We start from the raw sequence: 18,714 nt of genomic DNA, 5'->3' as shown, positions 1-18,714 counted from the left end.
TGAAGAAAACACTGTCCACCCTCCTGCTTTGCATCCCTTCATGGGAAGACTCTTGTTTTCAGATGCACTGTACGTATCGAATCACACGCTGATTACAATGAGAATGAAGCCAGGTATGGCAGTTGGCTGATCTATTCCCAGTGTTCTTTGCCATTTCTGCCAAGCAAGGAAAGAAATATTTGTCTTTCTTAAAGACAAATATTGACTTAAATAGCTGAATACAGAAAGTATTGAAGGAATACAAGAGAGAAATCTGTGACATAACCTGGTTGCATAAGAGAACCTCACAAGATCAACAGTTAGCCACATTTCTCTTATTTTGAGATCCCTGCCTTTCTAAGCACTGCTGAGCATTCATTCTTTCCTTCCAGATGCTTTTTTCCTAGCAGCTATGTTTCTAGTGCCCTGACCTGCGCGGTGCTCTACTCCGTGTGTAGAGTCTCTACGTAGCCTATTTAGTCCATAAATTTACCTTCTGTTAGTTCCTCTCTCCAGTATGCCACCCTCTTGTCCTGGAAGCCTCATTAATTAAGTAGAAACCTTTGTAAATTGGAAGTAATTCTGTAGGTTTAAAATCGGATATAACTTTTTGTAAATGGAACTCTAATTAGTGACACGAGAATGAGTTATACAGACTTTGAAGCAGGGCAGTCTGACCGTGTGGCAAACTTGCAGAGTTGGAGGATGCTTCAGTCCACGACTTTGATTTTTGATCTGTGCCAATTGGTTATTGCAGACATCATCTTTCCTGTAAGCTTCGACAGTTTCCTGTTTTGTTCCATCTCTAACCCTTCAAATCCTGCCACAGGTTACTTACCCAACAGCATTCATGCGGTAGAAGCGATGCTGGCTGCGGCGAGTATTGGTGCTATCTGGAGCTCAACATCCCCGGACTTCGGCATTAACGTGAGTAGCCCTGTTGTGCATTCCAGGAAAGCCGTCGTCGTTTTTGCCAAATGTGACGGTGACAAATTAGTGGCAGATGGATTCTGTTCACTTTAATCTTACTGCCACCTCGTGGCACAGCCAGGCACACCGGCTTCTTTTTTCTGAAGGCTACAAACTGAACTGCTAGGATAGCCCTTAGCGCATCGTAAACATTAACAAATCGCTTTCAGAATGGAGTACTGAATCTTTCTTCTGTTTTAATGGTTTGAATGAAAGCATTTGGAGAATGCACTGCTTATACATGGCAGAATGCAGAAACAGCCGAAGTTCTTAGGCAATGTGTACCTTCAATCTCACTTCGTAATCCCGCTCGCTGTTGAATGTATGGAGCTATTGTCAGTGGGTTAGCACTAGAGGGCAGCAGCGCTCCATTGGTTTGTAGTTGAGGTTCTGTCATCGGGAAAGAAAAATGATTAAAAAAAATCATTGCAGCATGTAATGATCAATCTGTTCTACAAATATTTTCTGCTTGTTTCTGCTTGCGCAGAAAATGACGGTATGGAGTATTTCTTTGTGGTGTGATTTGATCTCTCATCTGGGGGAAGATTGCTCATTTCGTTTGCGTTACAGAGTGCTGGTATGCTTTTTGTCCATGCTGATGTGCTGTTATTTTCAGTGCCCGGCTTTATTTCGTTTTTGTGATGGGTTTTTTTAATGAAACTTAGCCGTGGAGCAGCACTGCTATCGGTATCATTTATTCTCCTTTGGCTTGGCAGCGTGTGTTGGTTTGAGTTCAAACCCCAAAATCTTAACAGATCAGCAGAGGTCCCCAGGGAGATTGACTCCTACCCAAAGGAACAGGTTTTCCTCCTGTGCAGTTGCATTAGTCTCATTAACATAAATTAAGACTTTTTTTGTGTTTTGGGAAATAGTGTAGCATTTTCAACATTTCAAATCTAATGGTGTATATGTTTTCTGAATTCTAGAACTGTCTCTTTTCAGAACTGCCTACACATTGCAAGCTCTGGATGCTTTACATCCAAAGACTGTAAGCATTCAGGAAGTCTGCTGTCAGGGAACCAGCAGTTTCCTCCCACGCAGAATACTGCCCGTGGCAGCTCGAGCTTCGTTTCTCTAGTCCCTGCTATTCACTTAAGTGCATTAACAAGAAAGTGCTTCTTTTTGGCCCGTGCGTATAAGAGATTGCTGGATACCTATGTTTAAAAAGAGGATCTGCTCTTAGAAATGTGTGAGGAGCCTTTGGTAAGGCTTAGCAAAGGGCTTAATTCACGGGCTCCTTCACAATGCTTAGTGCAGGATTCGAGGCCCATCAAATAGAATGAGCCGTATCCGGTGTACCTGGGCTTTTCATGAAAGCAATTCCTTGCTGAGCCATCTGGTTGGATTAAAGTTCCAGTGTAGCAATTACACGTTCCATCTGTTTGTATTCCCTTTGTATCACACCAAACTGCCCTGTGGGATTTGATCCTGCCGGTGCTAATGAATCCGACTAGCAGGATTAGTAAGACCCTGAGAATTGTTGTCACCTCTGTTTCTGATCCACACTTCTCTTCAGATTTCACTCTTCTGTTAGGGTACCCTTAGTCCTCTGGTTTTTAAATGGGCAGCGTGGATCTGGGTGTGTATCTGTTCAGCATGCGTGTATCTATACAAATACATGCACACTTGGTGTAAATTGATCGGTCAGCTCTTTGAAATTGTTACAGAAAAGTGAATATGCTAAGTACCTAAGACAGATGGAAGTTTGAGTTCGTACTCCCTTGGAGATTAATGCTTTTAGTTAAGCTACATCTCTGAGATTTTTTGGCTGATGCACTAGTGGTTTATTGAAAACCCGTTCTGTTGCTGAAACCGAAGCTGGGGATTTTTAAAAAGTAACTGATGTAGTTAGATGTCAGTGCATTGTCACTGTGTGCGTATACATGTATTTAGGATACAAACAAGGAAAAAGAAGTGCAAGTATGTTAAAGGGACTTTCAGCAAGGACAGTTGCTATTCGTCTTTGCTTGTATCCTTGTACCTTACGTGTGGTGTCCAGTGAGCTTTCCTAACAAGGCAATGTGGAGATCAGTTGTGTTAGGACCTCCATACTTCTGCAGCAGGCTTCTTGTTTGTTATTTCTTATTGCAACCCTGACTCACCCCGCTTGGAAAGGAGTTTAATAGAGATGATTTGATGGATGTCAGAGACATGAAATAGATATTTAGAGTTACGTTACACCTTGAAAATCGTGGGGTGAGTAAAGGACACATGCAAGCAGTCTTTTAACGATTCTTCTGCCAATTCCTATCCTTGCTCCTTGCTTGAAACAACACTTGAATTCAACATCTAGTGGGTTTTGTTTTAGTAATTCATTTTTAACTTGTTTTTTTCTTTGTCCCTAGGGTGTGCTGGACAGATTTTCTCAAATTCAGCCTAAGCTCATCTTCTCTGTTGAAGCTGTTGTATACAATGGCAAAGAACATAACCACTTGGAAAAGCTGCTTAGTGTGGTAAAAGGTATTTCACCGCATACCGTATATCTTATGCCATAATTGTGTGCACTCAAAGCCTCCACTGTCACTAAAAATGTCACCTTTGACTGCTTGTCACTGTCCTTGCTCCCTTACAATATCTTTTTGGCCACTTACAATTGCAGAGCTGATATGAGGAGAAACTGTTTTATTTTGCAGGATTTTAACATAGTCTTTTGCTAGCTTAGTTTAGATCTGTTGATAGCTCTATCAGCACACATTAGCTGGCAGTCTAAGTGGGGGAACAAGAGCTGGTAATGCTGCTTTTTTATGCCTATGTGAAGTGCTGCTGAAAGCAGCTGAAGAGGTTTTACAGCACTAAACTTGATTTTTACATTTAAAAATGTTTTTAAAGGCTGGCAATAAGCTCAGTTAACAGATTTTTTTTGGAGTTTCTTAATGTCTAAAACTATATCAATACTCTGTACATCAGAATTATTTCTGTAATAGGGCATTACACTGTGTGATCCAAATGGATAGCAAAGACTTACATAACTGAATATAGTAAATATTTTTTTCTTCTTTCCAGGGCTTCCAGATTTAAAAAAAGTGGTGGTGATTCCATATGTCTCCTCAAGAGAAACCATAGATATCTCTAAGATTCCAAACAGGTAATGGGAGCTTCTGAGCTAGGGGTGGTTACTGCTGTCCATAAAAAAAAGTATGACCTCTTGAACTTGTAAAAGCTAGGATTTAGCCAGATTTCTTGAGGTGGATCCGTACTGCAAATAGGTATTACGTTGCTGTGAATGTGTTGCTTCCACTAACCACCTGTAGGTATTAATAGTTCTTGCATGAAGGCATGGAGTTCCTCACAATCTTTCCCTTCCAAGCCAAGGATGTATCATGGGATGGATGAGAAAGCACAGGAAAAAAGAATCAATCTGGATTTTTCCATTCTTTCTTTCTCTCACATTGTCTGATAGAGCTTTTATCTTTAGGAATCACGGGGAGTGTGTGGCATTTAATTTGGGACCACAGTCCCCATACTAAAGGTGACTAAGGCTTGAACTGAATTGCGCTCTGCATGCAAAGGAGATTGGCTAGGCAGCAGCTTCTGCCTCTTTCTATGCCATCTCAAACTGCTTTGATCAGGGGATTCTTTTTCTTGGCTTCATCAGGATGGTAGGCAGAGCTATGCCTGCCTTTTCTTTCAGGAAAGAGACCTTTTTAGCCTCTTGGTGCAATTGCTAGTTAAAAGTTACGCAGAAGACCATTCTGTTTGTAGAGATAATGCTTGGTTTAAATTAAAGCTAAAAGTTTATTTAATAAATACTTAGTACAGCAGAACTGTATTTACAGTGAGAGAAGCAATGTGGAGAATTGTTTCCTGTGTTCCTGTAACTGAATGCAAGCCTGAGGGTGACAGCACTGGAACTGGCTGCCCAGAGAGGTTGTAGGGTCTCCTTCTCTGGAGATATTCAAAACCCTCCTGGTCACTTTCCTGTGTGACCTATTCTAGTCTGCCCCCCCCCCCCCCCCCAACAGGCTCCCTAGATGCTCTCCAGAGGCCCTTCCCAACCCCTACAAATCTGTGATTCTGTGACAACTCTTAAAAGATGCAGCTGGGTTTCAACCCTTGCTGCTTGCTTTGGGTTGGCTCCATTCAAATTGCTCTGGTTTCTAGTTTTTAATACAAATAAAACGTGACTTCTTTGTGTGCATGTGTAGGAATCTCTTGGCCTTCCTTGAGGAGCTGATGACAGGAGAAGGTCTGGGCACATCTACCTGGGTCAGCCACAGCTGAATGGGTTTTCAAACTTCTTATGCTTGGCAACACTGGAAGACTTTCCAGTAGGAATGGCTATTAACTTGCTCCTTACTGCTGGCAGATCTCTTAGCAGGAATGAGTGAATGACATTAGAGAACAACTGCGCTTTCTCCTTTCTCTCACACATCCACCACAATTTACTTACTCCTTGGCAGACTTAGCTGCCTGCCTCAGTATATCAGCAGCAGTCACCTCAGCCTCATCCCAGAGGGTTCAGGTTGAGGTATGTGCAGGCTGGAATGATTCATGGTAATTCTGATAGCTGCCTTAAGGATCTTTTTCTGACTTGATAAATTCACAGGTGTGCCATGTTTTTTTTAAGATGAACACTACTTGGAGGTTTGCTGCTGAGAGATGATGCTTTGCTGCAAATGTCCAGTCTTAAAATAAATAAATAAATAAATAAAAAGTGAATTTTTCAGGGTATATGAACAAAAGTAGCTTTTGTGCAAGACTGCTTTTGTATGTTTTTGACTCCCCGATCTTAAAAATAACATGGACTACAGCCTGGCACATGTGAATCTGATGTGGAAGCAGACCAGATGTTTATAAATCTAGTCCTAAGAGTATTTTTTTCATGCTTGGTTTAATCTGATCACATTCTATTGTTTTGGGAGAAGAACAGTAGGAACAATTCCATAACACCTGTGCAGGGGGGGTAGGATCTGAGTGGCTCTGAAAATGAGAGATAGAAACCCTTGCATTTCACAGAGCTTTGCTGGTGGATTTCACACTGAGCGTCAGGTGTTGAGCTCTGCTCTTTGGTGACAGCAGCAGGACCTGAGGGGATGGCTTGGAGCTGTGTCAGGGAGGGACTGGCTGGGTGTTAGGAAATGGTTCTTCACCAGAAGCTGGTTGGGCACAGCACTGTATTCCTGTAAACAGCCTGCATTTAAGCAAGCTGTAGTATGGTTTCCTGTGTCATAGGAACTTGCGACCTGCATTCTCCAGTATCTTGATAATACTCACACTGTAATCTGTTTTATGGTCTACACATAACCTTGCTCTTTTTTTTTTATAAGAAAAGCACTGGTTGATATGCATGAGCACTCACTTCCAGAGTGAGCTGTTAGCAATTTAACCAGAGAAAAACAGCCAAGAATAAAAAAAAAAAATGCTTTGAGTATATAGTTTATTGTCAAAGAGCTACTAGGTATACAGCTAATCTTATATATGGGTTGGGGGTAATGCTCTAAAAACAAAAAATTGAGATGTTCCCTTTCTCCCCTCTTATGCAGTGTCTTTTTAGAAGACTTCCTTGCTACTGGGAAAGGAGACCAGGCGCCACAGCTGGAGTTTGAACAGCTGCCTTTCAGTCATCCTCTCTTTATCATGTATTCATCAGGCACAACAGGGGCACCAAAATGCATGGTTCATTCAGCAGGGGTATGTCTTCCCGATGGAGCTATGCTATCTGTATATAACTCCCTGTGTTATGTTCTTTTTTTCCTTTAATAGCATCTTTAATCTTAATGTACTTCAAGGAAGAATTGATTACTGACAGTTTCTCAGTAACTCACTGTTAAAATTTCAATTTGTCATTGGCTGGTTGAAAGCAAATACAGACTAATGAGGAAATAAAATAATTTGTTTGGTATGAAGACCTTTCAGTGATATCAGCTATTGGGAACACGTACGTGTCACAAAAGCTGGTAGAAGTGGCCCAAGTGATACTTGCAGCAGCAAGCTGAAAGAACTTGAATGGGTGCTTGGAACCAAGTTTTTGGACACTGTCAAGTTTGAGACTCATGAGGAGTTTGCACTTTTTATTGCCTCAGTTTTTTTCAGTGATCTTAAACTTCACTGCCTGTTTTTGTCAATTCAGAGCATATCATCCTCATCAATCTTTTTGTAAGGAAAGAATTTACAAGGTTAGCTCTTTATTTGAGTGCAGGTTTTGCTTTGTATGGGAACTTTGCTTTAAGTGGTGTCTTGCTGCGACAGAAAGTTTGCACAACCATTCTGCCAGCACCACCTGTGCTCACTTATTTTCTGTTTGCTATTAGTGCTCTAACATGAAGTTGTTCTAGACAACTCATTAAAGTTCTGGAAGTGACCGCATCAGTCGGGCGTAGCGTTAAAACTTCCTCTGCTGTTGGTATAGCCCTTCATTAAGGGCAGGGATTATTTTACTTGTAAGGCAGGCAGGATGTACTGTCTAGAACCCTCATGCCAACTTGTGCTAGTTGAACTGTATTACTATTAGTCCCTTGTTTCTGCTAGTTGCTCTGAAAATCAGGATGAGCATCTTGCAGGATTGCCTGTAGAGTCGCTTAGGTAGCCCTAAGGCTGGGTTGCTTTATGCCTATTGTGTGTTACTGCTTCCCTTTGATAACAAGGGTTGGAATATTTGCCCACAAATAAATTCCACACTGCCTGCAAACGCTTTGCCTTGTATAGTAGCAGTAGGAGGTCATGCCAGGCAGTGTGTGACATGTAAAATGGTCCCTTTGGGACACGTGTCCTATGTTTGGAGAAGGAAGGAAATGCATTTTGAAGTCTGACAGCTGTTTTGAAGCCGTGCTGGCTTTAGACTGGTTAAATACTTGCAGAAATGTATTAGCAAGAACAGGGCAGGTGTTTTGTTCAGTGATGCATGACAAGCAGTTGGGAGTTGAAAAACGCCGATGTAGATTAGCCAACAGGATCTCTCTCAGTTGCAGAGTTTTCTCGTCCTGTTTTATCTATGTGGCTGCTTCGCTTGCCCTTAGCTTTGCCTCTGCTCTTCATCTGAATGATCTTTTCAGTTCATACTTTCTGAATGTTGCACACAGACCGCTATGATTCAGGAGCAGCGGCCACGAGTTGCTGCTCTCTGAGCTGCCTCTCTTCTTGGCTCTGATCCGTGTGTGCTGATGATGTGACTCGGAGCCTCAGCACCTACTGACTGATTTTTGTCACTCCAGGTGCTCAACGCTATATTAGCTGCATGTTAAACCTGGTGCAGACACCCAGACCAGTGGGTTTTTATCAGCTGCCAGATGTGTCCTGTAATGCTAAAAGCTGAGGGTGTATTTTGAGTGTCCTACCTGGTACTGGAAACAAGTTCAATAAATAAGCATGAGACAGCATGTTAGGCTGTAAGCTTCTGAACAATTGTGTTCTACCAGAGTACTTCTATTTTTATCAGAATTACCAGCTTTTATCCTTGGGGAGTTGTTCACGGCCTCTGCCTAAAGTCATTGTTAAATTAAAAATACACCTTTGCTTTGACTCCAAAATTGTGGAAAAGTAATAATTAAATGGAGAGAAAGAAAGCAAAATGTTATTTTAATTGAATTTGGTTTCTGATTTCACTACTTGGTGTGGCTCTTCCAAAGGTAATGTGCATACTTCTCTATATGGAATATTCATGTTAACGCCTGGATTTCTTCTGGCAAAGCTGAAAAGTTGGTCGTAGCATTTCTAAATCTGAAATATGGAAATTGTAAATGTAGATAGTAGTGGTGTGTAGCTAGATGGCAGCATTGTGACAGCTTAGTGTACTCATTCAGTAGCAGGTGAATTTGGACCTCACTCCAGAGAGAAAATCAGATGTACTCCTTTATTTTTATTTAATGTTTTCTGCCTTTTCTCCCAAAGTGCATGCTGTTCTCATGACTCTTTCACTTCAAATGTTTATCTGTAATCTATTTTCTTTTAGCATAAATTTTATTGCGTGGTTATGAGGCTACAACTCATTGCATTAATGCAAAAAAGCAATGCAAAACCCACTTTATCTTAAAATCAAGCACGTTGTGTCACTACAGCGGGGTGACTTAGTGAAATAGTTTGTAAACTTGCTTGGCCTAACATATCACACAGTGATGATTAGAAAAGTACTTCAGCTGGATCTCAAAAGTGAAAAGAAGATATTTCACTTGTTGATGTTGTTAATGTTGATGCTTTGAACAGTGAGATTTCTCCACATTGCTAGTTAGTTCAATGTGTACAAGGTATTTGTGTGGTTATGTCTTTTGTTTCCTGAGAGTTAATAGGAAAGTTGATTTGTATGAGTAATAAATGATAGCTGCTACAGTTCATAGCAGCTGTAGGTCCCTCCAAGCTGTCCAGATGTACTGAAGATGAAATCTACCTGGCAAATCTGATTGGTAAAGCCATACTGTGAAAATTATAGCCTGCATGGAGTATTCTGCAACTCTGATATCTAGACAGAGCTGCAAGTGAAGGAAGCTGTTCACTTCACAAATTACAAGTGATGTGCAGTGGGAATTGCTGAGGTCTAATGAGAAAGGCTGAAAAGTTACGTGAGAAAATGGAGAATGCAATTGCTGCTGCTGCTTTAGATAGGCCTTGGGATTTACTTTAGTTGTGGTTAGAAGGAAATGCTTGTCTGTAATCCTGGAGTGCATCCTGTGAAGGACTGACAAATTAGTTTTTTTGAAGACTTAGTGTACTGTCAGTTTTTTGCTAAGTGAACTTAATTTTTTACTTTTTTTTTCAGGGTACGCTAATACAGCATCTGAAGGAGCACATTCTTCATGGCAACATGACCAGCAGTGACATCATTATGTACTACACAACGGCAAGTGGGGCTTATTAAGGCATTTCTAAAAAGCCTTCCATTCATTTTCCTTACAAATTTGAGAGTTTTTCCCACAAATCTACAAGTTCATTTTTACACACTTCTAATTCTTGCTCTGTAAGGGACCATCCTGTTTAACTGAATTTTTACATAAATATATAAATAAAATATCAGGTGAAAATCTTGACCTTTTATCAGAAATGTTTCTGATTATCATTAATTTATCATTAAATGTTTCTGATCTAATTAGTGAGGAAAGTTAATTTGTTTTTACAGTCTCTTAGGGTCATTGATCTAACTGCCTCATCAATTTAATCTGCAAAACAGACTCTAGCTTCCTTCATCATGACATTAACCATACTGAAGATGAGAATTTTTTGTCATTCTGTTTCGATGGAGAGAGAAGAATCTGCTCATCTGAGTTTAGTAGAGGGAAGGGAATGAAGCTGAGTGATCTTTGTAGGACTTCAGTTATGTTTGTTTTTCTCTAACGTTGTGGTAAAGAAAATGATTCTGCAGAGTTCTCTAACAGTTTGAGAAGGCTCGTGTCTTTCCTCATGTGTTCCTTTCTAAATTTTGACACCACTAATCGGTTTGTTGTACCTCTGCAGAGGAATTATAATTACCTTGTCCCAGTGTTGTTCTATCTTGTGACTCATGCTTTAAAGCTACGCGTATAGGGAAGTATGGAATCCCTATCTCAAGAGATATTTATAAGGATAAGTTATGAGCATTCATTAGGAATGTGTACCTGATCCAGTCTTGGGACAGGTGAGAGGAGAAACAGTGCTCCAGCCGTATTTTCTGGTTTCTACACAATATGATAAGAGATGATCAGCAGAGAGAGTGAAACTCACATGCTAGTTTAACAGTTTCAAACCTTTGGGCGAGGGAAGTGGAGAGGAAGATGGCATATCTTGCACAAGGGCAGGAGACATGCTTTGTGCCTGATGACTATGCAAAAAGCCATGACTTCTCTTGTTGCCTGTGGCTCCTCTACAATGACAGCAATACTCCTGGTCCTGCGGTACAACAGCCACTGAAGTGGACAAGTAGCTGACAAAGATAGAAACTAATTTTGGTATTTTCTCTTTTCTAGACTGGCTGGATGATGTGGAACTGGTTAGTGACTGCACTTGCTACAGGCGCTTCGGTGGTCTTGTATGATGGATCTCCTCTAGTTCCATCACCAAATGTGCTCTGGGACTTGATTGACCGACTAGGGTAGGTAAAGAATTGTAAGTGAAATGAAATGATCTTTGGTTTTGTTAAAATGCTCACATAAAACCAACCACACTGAAGGTGTCATTTTCTTGGTCAAAAGCTTGTATGTAGCATGACATAGTTTTCTCTTTTGGCTTGATGTTGAGTAGAACAAATTCTTTAAATTTTGCACTAAAAACAGTCTTTGAGAGCAAAAGAGACAGGGAGTTGATTATTTAAAAATGGATTCAAGAATTTGGGTTCCAAGCAAACAAAGAATTTTGGTTCAGCAGTCAGTTTTCAAGAGCAGCTTTTTCAAAAGGTGGTAATTGGGAGCAATCCGAAGAGGAATTTCTCAGAACACCCAGAACTTTTAAGAGCTGTTTGTTTCAAGCAGCTCAATGTATGACTCAATATAGCACATTGACTTCAAGGCAGAAACTTACTGGAAAGGCTCTGCAGGGCTACTTATATTTTCATATTTTGCTTTTTAATCTATGAAGCTAAATTCTCCCTACTTAGCCATTTGTTAATTGTTTTACACGGTTCTTTGTACCTAACAATGCTCAGAGTGCCCTTTCTCCCATCCTAGGGAAATGACAGGGATCAGATAAACAACTGAAATCCTGTGGTGCTATTTAGCTGCTGTGTACACTGGTTAAACCTTGATTTTTGTAATTCACCCATTTTTCAAACTGACTGTAAGGAGAGTAGATCTGAGTGATGTTACTGTATATGAAAATGAGCGTAATTTTTTTGTTGGTAATTAAAATTAATTTGTTGCAGAAAGTGGATGCGAAAAGACTGACTTTCTGACTCTTGATTATTAATTTAAACTTCGCTCTGTCTTTTGTGCCATGTAATATTTAAAGGCTGTCATTTAGTCTCTGGCTATTATAACTGAAAGTTTATGTCTTGTTAGGATGCTTCCATTTGGAAAAAAAAAACAAACACCACTTTCCATCCCTCCCCACCAACCCCCTAAAAAAAACATTAGAACAGGCAGAAATGTAGACTCAAGAAATAAGATGGCTTATTTTTAAGCATTGTTTCTACATGCCAAAAAGCAAGTGAAGATATCTCAAATGTGTCTGCATGTCTCACTTTTGTAATCTGGTACTAAAAGCGGTGGCCATCTGTGTGGTACTTCATAATGCAGTCTGTTCCCAACTCAGTCATGTGTTACATATTAAAAAAAAAAAAAAAAGCTTCAACATGTTAAGACTTCCTTGCTTCTCTGAAGATGTACCATGCTCTCCTTGGGTTATCTTGATGATGCTATAAAAATGCTGTCACGTGCTGCTCGGCAAGAATTAATTCTGTGGACATCAGTGAAAGATCTATTTAAGTGAACTGTATTTAATAATTGCCCATCAGTTTTGTAGCATTTGGAAGGAAATAATAGCAGCTTAGTCTCTGTATGTGCTGGAGAGGAAGTGTCAAAGACTTTAAAAATACAGAGAGAAGCATTCTGTATTCTATCTATAAAATAAGCAGTAACTTGAAGCATGGAAGGAAAGTAAGATATTACACTAGAGTAAAAATAGTTGGTGTGACTGGGCTACATGGTAAGTGAAGGAGCAGTTTCTCCCTTCCTGCCCAAGGGTGGCAGCCTCTCAACTCATTGTCATCCACCCAAATGGTGAAGAAAGGCAGCCCTGATGATAGAGGGATAGCTCTCTTTCCATTTCTGAAATGGTGTGATTATCTCAAGTGCTGTTCTACCTTGCATCTTGCCTTTGGAGTGAAAATAGGATCTAGTTTTGACTTGGTTATACTGATGGATGTGTTGCCCAAGCTCTGTGCGTTCAGCCCATATTCCTTATCCTAGTTTGTCTCTACTCATATTCTTGAGTGAGTTTATTGCTGTAACATAAAATGAATTAGCAGGGAGTAAGGCTTCCTGAAGGTCAGCAAAACCATCGAGCTAACACTTCCCCTGATGGAGCTGGAAGGGGTAGAGCCTTTGTTTCAAGTTGCATTGGAAAACTCTTTTCTCCTTCTTTTTCTTTACTTGATTAGAGTACCAAAAGTTACAAGAGCTGCTCTCAAAGTAATACCTTCTGTTTTATGATGTTGGCTCACCGTGTCAGAGGCAGATGGTGGTGGTATGGCAGTAGAGGTTGAACCTTCCCATCAATATTCTGCTGCATTTTGTTGCAGTGTGACAGATGGCAGCAGCTAATGGTGGTAACTATGTTGAAAAGCAGTGTTTTGTGGCTGAGAGTTTGCTCTGTTGAGTAGTGTTGTTGTGCTGTTTGTATCTGTGGTAACTTCCATGGAAATGAACAGGAGGCATTACTTTCTGAGCAACACACATAATTTCATGCAATCATCTAAATTTTCTCTTGGCTCCTGTTGAGATTAATGGTACCTCCAGAACTTGTATGTTAAAGGAGTAAACAAAGATTCTATTTCAGCCTGGTGATTTCTTAAACTAGCAGAGTTAAGTGTTAGTTTTCATTGATTGCAGAAAGTAGTTCAGTTTTTGTAAATTCAGTAATTACTTTTCTGAAGGTTGGGAAGGATATTTAAAGCACTGCGCTTTGCAGTTTTTGTGGGTTTTCTAGAAAGTATTTAACAGCTGGGAGATGGTATTTCTGGGCTGCATTTCCTGCATCAGCCCTGGGTAGATCTCCTTTTTCTCTTTCCCCTTCCCCACAACGTTCAGCTGGGTGCTTAATACATTAGAGAGAGGGACTCTTGCACGCTTAGTTAGAGACCGGTGGAATAATGATGCGTGGAACAGAAGAGAGGGCTTAAGATAGGGATGTCTTGAGAGGTCTCTTTCAATCAGAAAGGCAGAGTTGCAGTTATTGCATTCAACACAAAAGATGACATCCCTGGTGCATTCGTGGGGAACAGATCCCAGAACTCTTTCAGATCTTGCAGGATGGGTGCATTGGTTCTGAACTGAGGTTACTGCTGTCTGCTCAGTTTAGCACTTCTTTTCCTAATGCACAAGTCGTTCTCTACACCACTGCGCTGGGTACATGTATGAGGAGTGTCATGTTTCTAGTTTGTCCAGTACGTGAAATGGACAACGTTCTCAAAGCTGTATTTTATTTATTACATTAATTGAAATATTTAACATAGTGCCTTCAGTGTTGCTGTGAATGTCCTATATAATGTAATTGCTCTGGGTCTGATTGCGTTGTCATAAAGACCAGTGATGTGCAACTGGGAGCTGGAATGGTCTGCTCAGTTCTAAAGATGCTAAGTGTGATGTCTCAACTTTAATGCGTGCGCTGGCTGTTGTAATGGAGAATTACTGTATTTTAATGAGAAGGCAGAAGCTGCTGAAATAGGAATTCTCACTGAATCTTCTCCCCTCGTAAGGATACATACAGCCAGATACTGAATACTCTCTCTGCATGTACTTACTGCAGTGACAGAATTCATTTATTAAATTAGCTAGGCCAAATTTCACATTCAGTTAGACGTCTGCAGCTCAGACTTTCATCAGTGGAAACTGAACGTGTATCTACAGTGCAAATCGCTGACTGCTGTCTTCGGAGTGAAGTATTCTTTGTTACACTGTGCCCCAAAACGGCAACGTTTTGATACGAGGCAGCAGATCTGTGTTAAACAGCTCAGTGGCAATTATGCCCAATTAATGGAGTAAATGTTATAACATTTTGTGATGTCTTTGGAGTGTTCGGCAGTTAAAAATGCCTGTAAATGAAAGTGAACATTTTCCAGAAGGTGGGAAAGCTTTGCTTAATATTTAAAGATAGAATTACAACTTTCAAAGCTACAGAAATGACGTGTGATCTGACTTATTTTGATGGCTCAAAGGAACGGGCCGTGCACTTAAAAAGCTTTAGGAGACTTCATTGCTTGACTGATCAATGCACAGAGTGCCTTCAGCCTCTGCTTACTGCAATGGGGATTGCCAACCTTCGGAATCTTAGTGTGTTTAAATATGTAAAACGTTTAACCTTTTTCTCCCTCTAGGATTACCATCCTTGGAACGGGTGCAAAGTGGCTTGCTGTGCTAGAAGAGAAAAACTTAAAACCATGTAAGCTTCCGAAAGCGATTGCATCTTTTCTTTTACCCTCTGCCCTGCCTTTCCACTCAGGTTCCAGCCCTTGTCACAAACAAATATTTTACGTAATTTTTCTGGCTTGTAGTGATAGATGGTCACAAACCCTTGTGAAGATTCAACCTTAACTTTGTTGATTTTTCTCCTTTAAAGGTGAAACACACAATCTCCAAACGCTCCATACTATATTGTCTACAGGATCGCCTCTCAAATCTCAAAGCTATGAGTACGTCTACAAGCACATAAAAAGCAGTGTCCTCCTGGGATCCATTTCAGGTGATGCTTCTGTGCTATGTGCATCTTAATTCTGTTCATTGCCTTCGTATTTCCTTTTTGCTTGTTTGCTCCTATACATTTAGGAAACCTAGACATTGGAGCATTCGGGCTTGGGTACAGTTAAACTAGAATTGATTGTCTCTCTTGTGCAGACATTTTATGAGTAATTCATTATGCCATAATGAAGCTCAAACACAAAAGCTTTTAGATTGAATGTTTCTGATGTGGTGGATGTTCTGGGTTTTAGCTTCATTCTTTTTTGAAGCAGGATCATTTATTTTGACTCGCTGTCCTTAAGGGTAGCAGGGTGAGATCAAGAAAAGAGTCTATTAACCTACAGCACATAATGCTCTGAAAATAGCTGACTTCAGCAGGAAATGGCTCTTTGGGAGGTTTTTCCATGTTCCTGTTTCAATTCTTTTGTGCCACATAATTGGCACTGCAGACAGATTATTGTAAATTATATAATTAGAGAAATATCAAGCCCACGTACTGTGTAGTTTGTTGTGAGGAGTGCTGGCTGAGGCAACTTCTGTATATATAAGGCCCCTCACAACTCCTCATGCTGCTTTGTAATGAAGGCTGAGTTTTCCCAGGGCTTTTAAGCTTCGTTTAGTTTGATGTTATAGTCTGACTATTCTGCTTCTGAAGTCACTTCTAACTCTGCTCTTAGTAAGAGTAGTGCTGAATTTTAGACTTGCTACTACAGACATTGATGGTCTCAAATGTGGGAGACTGTTTTTATAACTAAAGTTAACAGTATTGGTCTTGTCTTAGAATTCTACTTCTTCAAAGTCCTGTAAGTATTCCAGTTGAGTGTGTACTTTCTCAATACCCATTCTTATTGAGAGAACTGTTCATCTTCAGAGTATGGTTGGCTCCTCTCTCTAAACAAGTGTGCCAATGAGAAGGAGAAATAGAAGCTATGTATTGAGTGGAACAGTTAGTTTAAGCTAATTAAAACAAACAAGAAAGCATTTCCAAGTGATCTTGAATATCAGAGTCAGTGAACTAGGGCCTGATTATTTTCTCATTCTTACATAAATGGATTTTTTTTAAATGCAGTAGAAAGAAACTACTGCTATGGAACTACTGGAAGAAAAGTTACGCCTTGAGGAATAGTTCTGCGTGAAGGAGGTACATGTACAAAGAGATGCACACTTGAAGCAAAAGAAGATTCCTCTTTTATGAGAAATCATGTGACAGTGATAATAGCGACTGTTGTTCTATGCTGCATAATGTGGATTAGAAACATTTGACAAATGCAGCAGTCTGTTGTTCTAGAGTTCTTATGGACTTCTTCTGTTTTAGGTGGGACAGATATAATTTCATGTTTCATGGGTCAGAACGTTACAATTCCGGTTTACAAAGGAGAAATTCAGGCCAGAAATCTCGGGATGGCTGTGGAAGCATGGAATGATGAAGGTAGCTATTCTGTGTTAAATGATGTTATTGCACTTATGAAATAGAGCAGTTACGACCTTAAGTGTGTCAGTTATGGGATGGCTAACAGTCAGCTGTAAATAGTGACTTCACTATGGAAACGTGTTCCACAAAACCTTATTCTGGATCTGTCTGATCCGGAGTGTGGAGCACTCCAGTGAAAATAAATGTGTGAAAAACAAACAAACTCCTTTTCCATTACCTTGAAAAAGCACATTGAGCCATATTCTAGCCTCTGGTGTGTGTGCTAATTAGCTATGTTGCTGTGGATGCCAGTCTGTCTTCACCCTGTGGTGTAACTGTCCTGAAGTTACGGAGGTTAAGGTAGGGATGAGTTCATGAATTAAATAAACTGTAAGATCATCAGTCATGCCTTGCCTCATACCTGCATCAACATCTCGCATGTGAACAACAAGCGTAGATGCTTTTTGCTTTGCTACTCTGTTCTTTACAGAGGGGAAATGCAGAAAATAATTCTTTCTTTGTAAACAGGAAAACCAGTTTGGGGTGAAAGTGGAGAGCTGGTTTGTATTAAGCCCATTCCCTGTCAGCCTACGCACTTCTGGAATGATGAGAATGGAAGCAAATACAGGAAGGCTTATTTTTCAAAATTCCCAGGTATGTGATGAAGGGGGTTGGCTATTGCTCTAGCTGACCAAGAGTAAAGACTGCATTGCTGCTGTTGGGAAGGTAGAGGTTTGTACTTGCCCGGTGATAGGCAGGTGCAGCTCCTAAACTAGACTGTGAGGATGAGAACTCCAAGGCGTATCTGGTGATTTTCACTCCATATTTTCTGGTGTTTTGTTTTAAATATGGATCCAAATCACCTTAATAAGAATGCCTGAAAAGCTCCAATCCTATTTTGCTCCTGCTCTCATTAGGCAGATGTACGGCTACAACAGCTTGGTAATCTGCAATGCAGACATAAACTGCTTGGCATGAGTGTGAAGTGAAAGTGCTCAGTAGGTCAGGGAGCAATCCTCCATTAATGAGTTCTACAGCACCTCTGCCAGGCTGCTCCTGCCTAGCAGGAGTGGATCCTAAGGGATAAGTGCTAGCCTGCTGCTTCGTTTGCATGAGGCTTAGGTATGTGCTGCCTCAGATGTGCGTATTCTGCATTCATACAGGCTTTCAGTGCTGCTAAGAGTAAGAGGAAATGATGCTGAGAGCCAGAGGCTTTCATCCTAATCATTGTGAGAACTCTGCTCATCCAGCTTTTGCTTATGCGGAGTGGTGATGCTGTACTCACTGCTGCCCACTGGACAGGGGCTTATAGGAGCAAGACCTCGAGCCCTTTCTTTCTGGAGATGGAAGGCTTTCTATAAATTGCAGTAATACAGAATAGAACCACAAGAAAAGTCAGGATGTGCAGCAGGAGATGATCATATAGGAAGATAGACGGAATGTGGAAGTTTGTCAGCATGTGAGTGTGACAATAGTAAGCAGAAAAACAGGGAGAGCTGTTGGGCTGAAATAACCATGGTTCAGAGGTTCTGTGTGAAACTCCTTTCCAGGTTTTCCTTGTGAATAGGCTTACGGTTGTAACACAGTGATGGCAAATAGTGTTACGTGCACATGCACGTGTGTAATAGAGGTTTGTTTTTCTTTAGAAAAAAGTTAATAGAACTGGCTTGTATTTCTGCTTGTGGCCACCTGCTGTAGTGGTCTCAATCTTAAAAATAATACAAGAATTATTCCAGCTCTGAAGAGTCAAATCTAGTTAGACTTTATCGAGAGTATTAAGCACATAAGGAGCTCCTTAGTGAACTGCTGAGACCTATTGTGCAAACCCAGAGAGCTCCTTGCACAGGATTGTACATTGTGAAAGAAGTGGGTCAAGAAAGACCAATGGGAGTACTGTTACCTTTATGAAAGATTCTTTGTTTCCTAAAAATGCAGCATTCAGAGCAGAATTTTGTCAATTTTCTAGAGGATGCTACATAGCCTCCAAACAAGCAATCCTAAAACAACCTAGGGTTTGATCACGTGTGAGCTGCTTTTGTGTGTGCCAGCTCATTGTGATAACTG

General features: G+C 40.5%; 1 protein-coding gene across 1 annotated transcript in view; it reads left to right on the top strand.

Annotated features, from left to right (window-relative positions):
* The window catches only part of AACS (acetoacetyl-CoA synthetase), a 40,452-nt gene that overhangs the window by 16,392 nt on the left and 5,346 nt on the right, over positions 1 to 18,714 (top strand). The window contains exons 5-14 of the mRNA XM_021412677.1: positions 809 to 906; positions 3,294 to 3,408; positions 3,952 to 4,033; positions 6,432 to 6,579; positions 9,638 to 9,718; positions 10,818 to 10,942; positions 14,879 to 14,943; positions 15,121 to 15,243; positions 16,555 to 16,668; positions 17,179 to 17,304. Coding sequence (XP_021268352.1) covers positions 809 to 906; positions 3,294 to 3,408; positions 3,952 to 4,033; positions 6,432 to 6,579; positions 9,638 to 9,718; positions 10,818 to 10,942; positions 14,879 to 14,943; positions 15,121 to 15,243; positions 16,555 to 16,668; positions 17,179 to 17,304 — 1,077 coding nt within the window. The remainder of the gene's footprint in view (positions 1 to 808; positions 907 to 3,293; positions 3,409 to 3,951; positions 4,034 to 6,431; positions 6,580 to 9,637; positions 9,719 to 10,817; positions 10,943 to 14,878; positions 14,944 to 15,120; positions 15,244 to 16,554; positions 16,669 to 17,178; positions 17,305 to 18,714) is intronic.

The sequence above is a fragment of the Numida meleagris genome, chromosome 14 (genome assembly GCF_002078875.1).
Source record: "Numida meleagris isolate 19003 breed g44 Domestic line chromosome 14, NumMel1.0, whole genome shotgun sequence".
NCBI classification, from domain to species: Eukaryota; Metazoa; Chordata; class Aves; order Galliformes; family Numididae; genus Numida; species Numida meleagris.
This window is presented reverse-complemented; position numbering and strand designations above follow the sequence as displayed.